The sequence below is a fragment of the Aptenodytes forsteri genome, unplaced genomic scaffold (assembly GCF_000699145.1).
Source record: "Aptenodytes forsteri isolate BGI_AS27 unplaced genomic scaffold, ASM69914v1 Scaffold229, whole genome shotgun sequence".
Taxonomy (NCBI): domain Eukaryota; kingdom Metazoa; phylum Chordata; class Aves; order Sphenisciformes; family Spheniscidae; genus Aptenodytes; species Aptenodytes forsteri.
This window is the reverse complement of record NW_008795863.1, coordinates 2,164,963-2,175,271: the sequence shown is the minus strand read 5'-3', so window position 1 is coordinate 2,175,271 and position 10,309 is coordinate 2,164,963. Positions and strand designations below refer to the sequence as shown.

The 10,309-nt window shown below is 37.9% G+C and overlaps 1 protein-coding gene across 3 annotated transcripts in view; it reads right to left on the bottom strand.

Annotated features, from left to right (window-relative positions):
* The window catches only part of PTPN2 (protein tyrosine phosphatase, non-receptor type 2), a 35,127-nt gene that overhangs the window by 3,922 nt on the left and 20,896 nt on the right, over positions 1–10,309 (bottom strand). The window contains exons 7-9 of one of the 3 annotated variants that reach the window (XM_009284088.2): positions 8,574–8,732; positions 4,114–4,304; positions 2,070–2,171 (exon numbers count right to left, since the gene is read on the bottom strand). In XM_009284088.2, coding sequence (XP_009282363.1) covers positions 2,070–2,171; positions 4,114–4,304; positions 8,574–8,732 — 452 coding nt within the window. Of the gene's footprint in view, positions 1–1,070; positions 2,172–4,113; positions 4,305–8,573; positions 8,733–10,309 lie in introns of those variants that run through there. The other 2 variants (XM_019473353.1, XM_009284089.2) reach the window with 2 other exon arrangements.

The window sequence follows — 10,309 nt, the reverse complement described above, 5'->3', positions numbered from 1 at the left end:
CCGTAAGCTGCCTGCCTATACTGCGTCACAGCAATCGGTAAGTCATTTTGCTATTAGAGCTGCATAGTTGGTCCGTAATGCCACAGGACAAATTATCTTGTTTTACTGACATGCAATTTCCTAAATTCAGAACTGTATGTTCTAAGAACTACACGTGTTTTCCTTATCTGGACCCTTAAGCATTTGTTTACTATATAAACAGCGTAGTCCAAAATAGCATTGGCAATTGCGAAATGAGACTTTCAAAGAGTAAACTCAACTTAGCTTCGCGTAGTAAATGTCAGACTATTTGGGCCCCATGCCTGGTATGTTACTACTAAGCTTGAACGTACTGGAAATCTTTCAAGTTAATTCCTTTGGATAAGGAGCAAAGTAATTATCTAGCTCTTTTAGTATTTTTCAGCAGTAAATCCAGGAAGCGCTTTACAAAAGGAAGGGGAGGAGGGAAAAAAAGACCACCACCCCCTCCCCCCCCAAACCCCATATCCAACAGAAAACAACCAAGCTAGGAAAACAGAGGGAGAAAACACGACTTCTCTGAAGTCACCCAACAAGGCAATGCTTGAATAAATAAAACCCAGGTTTCAAAGTGCAGTCCAATACTACAAATTATTAGGTCTCAACTTGAATGACAGCAAGCTACATACAGCCACACACAATCTCTGTATTCAAAGAGAATTTAAAGGACAGAAAGTGATTTGTGTTGAATTACTATTTAGAAAGTGTTACCGTCCAACTAACGGAAAGGGAGTGGCTCAATAATTCTGAAGTGACTGTAGCACAGGTATGCCCAAAATATTAATTATTAAGCGTTTTAAGTCATGCCTCTTCAATACCGTGCTGGGGAACCCGAAAAGCAGTTCTCGACTTTGTGAAGTTACGGAAGTGGCTCATGCAGCTGAGCACGCTGGGTACGGGAGAGTACTACCAGCATTTGTTTTCTATTACGACCACCCGTGGAAGTCCAACTACAGCTTCCTTTGATGTGCTTTCTACACCTATTACTGGTGAATGAATTTTATTCTTTCTAGCAATTAAAATCTGTAGACACACAAAACATCACATTTCACATTTAATGGAATGTCAGAATTTTAACAATGGTGGCCTTCAAACAGTGTCTGAATACATGAATCAACGTAACAGTATGCTTTTCAGTGGGGGCTAAGTTCTCAAAAGCCTAAAAAAAAAAAATCAAATTTCCAAGCCTTACTTAAATAATGAAAACTACAAAAAAATAAATAAGGAATGCAAATTAACAGAGTAGAAATTGGTAAGTGCTTCATCAGACCCCTAGCTGCTCATGATGAATTTGAGAGTCAAAATATGGGGAATGGTTGCACTATTATTTTCATGCACATATTATAATTACATTTAGTTTCAAAATCAAATTCTTTTTGGTCAGAAATTTGTACAAACTGAGCTTTTAAAAGTACAGTGAACTACAAAAAGATTAAATATGCAATTATAAAATATATTTATCCTAGGCCATAAGAATATAAAATGTTTATGTTCATGTCACTAGTACATTACACATTACACACATTTAAGGGTAACTTCTTCGCATTAATAATGTAAATGATACAAAACTGTTTATTGCTTATGTCAGGCGTGTAAATTTAAATCCAGACAGCCTTCAGTAGCTAAACCTCTGTGGTTCAAGGTTTGCTTAAGATCTGGTAGAACACCACTTTAAAAAGTGTATAAACAGTTGCAGCATGTTTGTACCTGCTCATATAAAGAAAAAAAAACATCAACTCTGTTGGGGGGCAGCAGTTCATTTTTGTAAGTACCTGCAGTGGAAAGTCCTGAGATGTTGACATGGGATCAAGTTTACATCACTTCTCTATGGTATGGAACGGTCTGTACCCATTCCAGCTGTAAGGAGTTTACTGCTTAAAGTCACACCCCTAGTCATTAACTTGCAGCAAAATCAGCTGCTGGAGCAGACAGGCTTACTGTTTACTTACAAGGAATGTTCTTGAAAATACATTTTCCAGCAACAATAAGCACCAACTAAAATCAGTGTACCAAACCCAATCTTAGTGAGAATAGGTTTCCAATATAACCACCTTTTTCTTTTTCTTTCAGTCTCATTTAGCTTCTGCTTCATCTGCTGCAGCTTCTGTGCTGTATTAGCTTTTCTATCCTCTCGCAGTCTTTTTCGGACAGTACTTAAAGAAAAAAAAAAGAAGAAAAAAAAAGGTAAATCTTAAATTGTAGAACAGGAAAAAAGGCTATTAAAATATTAAAACAAACCTCTTCCCAACACACTCCCAATAGTTAACCAACCCACCAGTAGCGTAATGGCAGCAATATATAAAATCTAAACCAAGCAATCTTGATTCTGTTTTAACAACCTCGATGTGGACAGTTTCAGGTCAGTGAAGCCCCATGAAGCAAGTAAATGACGTACGTAAAGATGTAAGTGGGGCTTGACCTACATGTTCAACAGGGATCAGAATTACCTTAATTATCCGAGCGTAGTCCTTCACCCCCATCAGTGCCCCATTCAGTGGCTAAGACTTTTTGCACGGAGGCTGCTTTTATATGCAATGTCAGGTACTACGTGCAAACATTCATAGTGTTTAAGCGCACGCCTCCGCTGCAGAGTTCACACTAGCCTCACTGATATATTGATCCTAACCTACTCATGTCTGCATACAGATTTAATGATGCTCCTCTTAGGCTGTAAACCAAATCTTGATCAAGGAGACAGGCTAAAAATCAGTTGTGTGTTGTTACACTATCAGGGCCGCCTTGTAATTCTTGTCTCCAAAAGTATCCTCACAATCTCTAAGAAAGCGTTACTCCGACACAAAAAAACCCGCTTCGACTGTCCGAGTCCTAGCACACAAACACCACACTCGCACCCATGCCCCACCTCCTGCTCGTGAGGGGCTCCTTCAAACATCTGAGATGACAGAATTGCTGTCATTCTCTCTCAAAACACTCAAAGACATGGAAAGATAAACTCATCACGGCATTCAGTAAGCCATCTGTTATTTCAGAATTGCAATCTATCTACATTGAACTGCTGCATCTCGTTTCAGACTGCAAGCCTTTGGGACAGACACTGCCTCCTCCTGTGCGCTGCACGGATCGGCACAACCCAGTCTGGTTTCTGGGTCTCTGGCTATGGATCCACACGCTACCCCCGGTGGGCAGGCCCAAGTGACACAGTGCCTCAAGGCACAGCAATTCGGATGGTAATTCCCAATACAGCGGCTCACAGCTGAGGCATTGCTACTCATGAGACAGAGAAACTTGAAAGAGAAAGACAAATTCACATGCCACAGCTAAACCACAGAAATCTATTCACCGTGTTGGATTTAACATGAACGGAGGGTAACATATGGCTTCAATGATACAATTGCAATCATCATATAGAAAGCGGTAGGTGATAAAAGCTCTGTGCTTCTGAAGTATCATGTATTTTTCCAAACAGAAGTTAGCAATGTATTTAAAAATCAGTACTGAATTATTTTGGGCACTTTTAGGACCTAATTCACGCTGCACAACAGAGTTCACAGACAGTCTGTAGGAAAAGGCTTTCAAGCGTGAGGTTTAGCCGCTTCGATTACAGACATGTGTTTTTCTTCTCTTGACCTTTAAATAATAAAGGCTTATTACAAGGAATAATTGAAGTTGTATTTAAAAAAAAAAAAAAAAAAAAAAAAAAAAAAAAAAAAAAAAAAAAAAAAAAAAAAAAAAAAAAAAAAAAAAAAAAAAAAAAAAAAAAAAAAAAAAAAAAAAAAAAAAAAAAAAAAAAAAAAAAAAAAAAAAAAAAAAAAAAAAAAAAAAAAAAAAAAAAAAAAAAAAAAAAAAAAAAAAAAAAAAAAAAAAAAAAAAAAAAAAAAAAAAAAAAAAAAAAAAAAAAAAAAAAAAAAAAAAAAAAAAAAAAAAAAAAAAAAAAAAAAAAAAAAAAAAAAAAAAAAAAAAAAAAAAAAAAAAAAAAAAAAAAAAAAAAAAAAAAAAAAAAAAAAAAAAAAAAAAAAAAAAAAATCAAATACCACCTCTCCTTTCCCTCTACTGAAGAAAGATCTTGAAGGTTTCTTATGATAAGAAAAGCATACAGTAATTCAGCCTCTCAAACTGTTTCTTCCTTTTGCCTACCTTTCAATGTTTCCATCTGTGATATCTTGAACTTTGGTGGACAGGTCAGTATTTATTTTCTCCATTTGATCTTTATTCTCCAGGCCTATGCTGTTCCCATTGTACTTCTCTGTGGTTATTTTGGTTTGGTATGGAGGAGACTGCTCAGAACTTGGTGCTTGGTCCTCCTTAGAGAGCTCCTTCCACCGTTTCTGCAAACAAAGAGAACATATTTCAAACATTCCCGTAACACTGAAAGCCCTCTTTGCCCAAGATGTCTTGTCACAGAAAAGTCACAGAAGCAGATTAAAGGAACTGCTAGATCAAGGAAAAAAAAAAAACCAAAACCAATTGCTAGATGAAGAAGTAAGGTTAGATGAAGATGCATCTTCTCCAGCAATGAACCCTTTTTATATTTCCCCAGGATGATGCTACTGTGAAGGTATGAGGCCACTAACTTGGTCCACAGTAGCTCCACAATGAGAAAGCAACTTGTCTTGTATAGTCCTGCACTGTTCAGCACTTTCCATCTCCCTCTACTCTCCACAGGCCTACACTGTGCTGTTATTTATCATGGCTCCAAAACACAGTAGGACCAAGAACTGCCTAAAAAGAGAGAACTGGAGAAATTTGCAACCCCAATGGAAAAAAGAGGAAAAAAAAAAAATCTATGCCAAAGTTGTGGTCTACTATTTCACCTCTGGGCTAATGGACCACTAGACCTACTGCATCATGAAACAGATATTCACCTTGTTTTGAGAAGTAATCTGAAATGAGATGGAAGAAAAAATAAAGGATCAGAAGTAAGACTGGTTTGCTAGATCCCTGTCCTAATGGGTAACTGTCCTAATGATGACTAGTCTGAAGGCTTTCTTGCAACAAAATTTCATGCAGAAAAAAAAACCTAGAAGGGTAACAGGAAGGAAAAGAATCGCCCCTAAAAAACAATCAGTTCTTTTCTCACACAAATCAGCCAGCCTGTAAAGAGACAGAATACCTTGGGGGAAAAAAAATCAGTTACTTCCATATGTCCGTGATAAGAAAGATGAACTGAAAATTGACTCTTCACAAAACGAGTGTTAGATGATCATCTGTTGAATGATTTCAAGACTGCTGGTCTAAACTAAATATCAGACTTGGAGATTGATGTCAAAAAACCCAGCTACTTATAAATTAACTGCTGGCAGAATCAGCTTTAACAATAAACCGACTCCTCCATCGCAGAGGAGCTTCCAGTATAGACCTGAAATTCACAAAGGGAGTCTTCATGCACAAGAGGCATCACCCTCAGAGGTTTTCTTTGTTTTGTCTTAAACAAACAAAAAACCAAAAAGGAAACAGCCACTAACAAATAGAAATCCACTTAGCAGCTCCATCCTAACTGTCACAGAAAAAGGCGTTTTGGAAGACATAGTTGTGTCCATGAGAGACTTGCTGGCTAAGATAAATACTGATTCCATCTGGAGTGATAAGCCACACAGGAAGAACTGAAATCAGAGACGATTTTATTACTCTTGTCAAACAGAAGGAATTTCCCACCAAGAATTCTATTTTAAACATGTACTAACAATCGCTTAAATGGCTGGTAATTTTAAGTTTAAGTATCTACGACAAGACTATGTGAATGGCAGGACTAGTAAAATAACGTACAACTTGGAGCAGACAGACAAGGAGGGCTGTGTTGCTAAACTACCTTTGCCATTTTGCGATAGTACCTGCAGCTTTACAAAAAAGAACAACAAAAATGTATCTCAGGAACTGAAGTACTACACTGCATCTTGTGAAATTATGTCTGGAAGAAACAAAGAAGTGATGAAGTTTGATTTAAGAAACACAATTGTCCTTAAAATTACAGCTAAAATGCCTGTGTAGGGGCACTAAGACTTAGGGCCTGTACTGCCTCTTGGAATGAATGGACACAACAGAAAGGCAGGTTAAGATGTTCAGTTGACAGAATCAGGTGAACGTCAGATACAGTTTTTGGATTCACAAGTTTCAGTACAAAATTATCATAGAATCATTAAGGTTGGAAAGATCTCTAAGATCATCGAGTCCAACCGTCGACCCAACACCACCATGCCCACTAAACCATGTCCCTAAGTGCCTCATCTACTCGTCTTTTAAATACCTCCAGGGATGGGGACTCAACCACTTCCCTGGGCAGCCTGGTCCAATGTTTAACCACTCTTTCAGTAAAGACATTTTTCCTTACATCCAATCTAAACCTCCCCTGCCGCAACTTGAGGCCATTTCCTCTCGTCCTATCGCTAGTTACTTGGGAGAAGAGACCAACACCCACCTCGCTACAACCTCCTTTCAGGTAGTTGTAGAGAGCGATGAGGTCTCCCCTCAGCCTCCTTTTCTCCAGGCTAAACAACCCCAGTTCCCTCAGCCGTTCCTCATAAGACTTGTTCTCCAGACCCTTCACCAGCCTCGTTGCCCTTCTCTGGACACGCTCCAGCACCTCAACGTCCTTCTTGTAGTGAGGGGCCCAAGAATTACAAAATTCTTGTTCTCTGTCTGCAAAACACATCTACGGATCTAAGGAATTCAACCTTCTTTGTCCTTTCAAAGCCACAAGTTTGTTTTCCAGAGACCACTCATTTCAACAGATTTTTCTGAAAGACTGATTGTAAGTTATTCTACTATGTTGTTGAAGCAATATTAACTTATCTTTATTACGAAGGAATTTTATAGAAATGAAAACTTCAATCTTGTTCCACCTCACCCATTTTATATAGTGCAGTGCTGTAGTACAATTAGGAAGCAGGTAATTGTTTCAGCTACAGCACCATGCAGCAGCACACCAACCACACGCCTCTGCAGGGCTTCAGGGCAACCTAGGTGAGTGTATGATCCTTCCTTTCAGTCACAGGTGGAAATCCCAAAGGTGCTAAATGAGGGGAAGAGACTCCTCACTCCCCCCGATACAACTGTTGCAGTTGCAGCCACTAGCTGTAAGCAAGTAAAGGTTCAAGTGTTCGTTGTGTTTGATCGCACAGTTTACTGATTTCCGAAATCCATGGAGATTTCAGAGATGAACATTTGGGTATTGTTATATTAGAGAAGTGTTCAATGACTTCATGCCCTCCCATCACCAGCAGAGAGAAGTAAACACCTCTCATGCTCTGGACAGTACAACTGTTCCCTATGGGGGGCAGGCGGGGCAGGGAATGATCTAGCTGACCTTGAAAGGAGAAATACTCCTGTTAAGTACTGCCAATTGATTTTCTGCACACAGCCCTGAGGCCTAAAGGGAAAAGCACCTGGACAACTGCCTGCACTGCAGAAAACACTGGTCTAGGAAAGATCCTATGAACAATCGTAACAAGAAAAAGAAAAAAACAAATGAGAAGTCTGCCTTCTTATGCATTCTCTTAGTATGAAGAAATAACACACTTAATAACTGACAAGCAGTATTCTGAGTTGACAATGCTCCCTTGTGTCCAGAAACAAGAAATCCTGTTATCTAGATGGGTGAGTGTGAGAACCAGGGCGGCTCACAGTTAGGAGCGTGGCTTTTTAAAAAACAAAGCAGAAAAATTATTAGAGAGAAGAATACCCTCATACCACCAGAAACAGCTTCCAGAAAATAAAGAGGCTAAACTGCTGTTAGTGTTAGGATGAATCATGCAGCCTTCTAGGCATATGGCGCAGGTGTCAGACTAGCGGCACACTACCTAGGTGTCGATTAGTAGTTGTGCAAAATTATTTATTTACATAGCAAGTCAAGAAATATTTGTAAAAGAGAAGAATCTGACAACTACCAGAACCACAGAAAAGAGGAAACGCGTTTTAGTTTATCTGCTTCATTCATGATTTTGAGATCAACAAAATGAAAAAGCCCTAGCATATGAAAGCAGAATTAAGTCTGTTTCGCAGCCTCTCCTCCCAGTCCTCCCTCCCACCTAGCCCCAGCCATTTAAAATAGCTGTAGCTACTGTTACATCTGCAAGCCACACTGATAAAATAGCGTGATTTGATAAGCTGTTTACCCCAAAACTCATTATATTCAGCCAGATTCTACTAACCGTAACACAAATTTTAAAGGGGGGTGGGGGTGGGAAAGCAACTTTACTGATAAACCTGATCTGTAGCATCAGGCAACTTTATTGTTAGGAAGATATATAGCAAAGACCAAGGAATCCTAAAAAGATCCTTGCTATCTTTTCAAAGTGATACTGGGCATTACTTTTGCTTTTCAGTATTGAAGATATCTATTTAACCTTTTTTTTTTTAAACATTAGTACAGACAAGTTATTTTTATATTTTATCTAGCAGGGGACAAACACATAGGATAAAAAGTTTAGCTGATAGAAGGCGTTGATCAGATACCCTCTAAAGTATCTAGGCATCTACTGAAAAAGGCAAATTATTTAAATTCTCACAAAGTTACATGCTTTGAAATAATTTGGAGGTCATTTTTAACTACTGTTAGCAGTCTACTGTTTATGTTTAAATACACAGAGCTAAACATTTACCTGTATAGTTGAATCTCCCATTATAAATTTTGCTCCTTCTATTACAGCCATATATGAAAATCTTAGTTGATCAGGAGTCTGAATAAGTCCCATTCGATATTTTCTCATATCCAGTAATACCTTCTTAATATCTACAGAAAATGGGTCTTTTTTCTCCATCTGCAAAGAAAGTTACATCGAAAGCGTCATTGCTACTGATGAGAGACAACGTATAAAAAATAACAAGTAAAAATGAGTCATAAAATTCAATCTAAAAATTAATTTCTTCATATTATGTTTCCATTAGTTATATACAAAATTAACATCTCAAATGATTTCTAAATTGTTTTTACAGGAAAAAAGTTAACCATCTAATGAAAGCTTATTATGAACAAGTCAATGATCATGTATTAACCAAATAAATCAGTACCCTAATATCAAGTCTTAAAATTAAGAAATTTAGATATGTTTGATTTTATTCAGGCATGTATTTGTACTTTGAAATAGGACTATAAGAATCAGAACCATAAAGCAGTATTTTCTACCGCTCCTGAACGGAACAGCAATTTGGAATGACTGAATGTGGCAGAAGTTTCCTTATTTAAAGCAGAATCCCTAATCCAAGCAATGCACACACTTGTCCCCACATTACATTCATGGGGTGTTTTTAACCACGTATCTGCACTTCTTGCAATGTTCACTTTAATTCACCTAATATTAACGTATACTTGCATCAAAATACACACCTATGTTTTTCAAAATGCAGAAGAAAAACTGAAGAAAAAAATAAAAAAATAAATTGAGAGGACCTAACCAAGCCAGAAGATAAGTGTCTTACAATTTAAATGACATCCTATTTCACCTCACCCTGTGCTGTACTTCTCGCTATTACCAAGCACAGCCAAAGACAAAAAGTCTGTGTCTGGACTTGAAAATCCAACAAAAATTTTAAGAGCTTTTAAATATTATTTAACATTTAAAGTTCACTCAAGTCATGAGCAATTATAGATGATGCAGTTCACCGAGTAAGCAAAAAACCTACTCATTCATGTGGTACTGCAACTGGCTACCAAGCCCCACCTCCCAGAGGGCTGCACAGCTAGGGAAATGCTGCACCATGCTCCATTACACACTGCAGGAGATCCAGGGGCATGGCTGAGTTCTCATCCTAGTTCAGATAGCAATTTTCTGCAACCTTAAGAAAAGGGGCCTGTCAGACCTGTAAGATATTCCATGTTTAGGGATAAAGACTTATATATTCAGTTGTCTTAATATATATTCACAAGCCTAACTGTAAGCTCAGATAAAAAAAAAAAATTTCAATCTTTTCTAAGCATACCTTTTATAAAAAGGAAAAGAATGCTTACTATTTACTTTTCAGGAAGCTTTGAAAATGTGTAAAGTACTTCAAGATGGATTTGTAAATGTATTTCAAGAGTTGTGTTTTTAAACCATCAAAATAGGTGAAGGAAAAAAAAAGTATGATGTCTTAATGTCCTGGTTTTGGCAGGGATAGAGTTAATTTCCTTCCTAGTAGCTGGTACAGTGTTTTGGATTTAGGATGAGAACAAAGTTGATAACGCACCGATGTTTTAGTTGTTGCTAGGTAATGCTTACACTAGCCAAGGACTTTTTAGTTTTCCATGCTCTACTGACTGAGAAGGCTGGAGGTGCACAAGAAGCTGGGAGGGGGCACAGCCCGGACAGCTGACCCCAACTGGCCCAAGGGACATTCCATACCATGTGACGTCATGCTC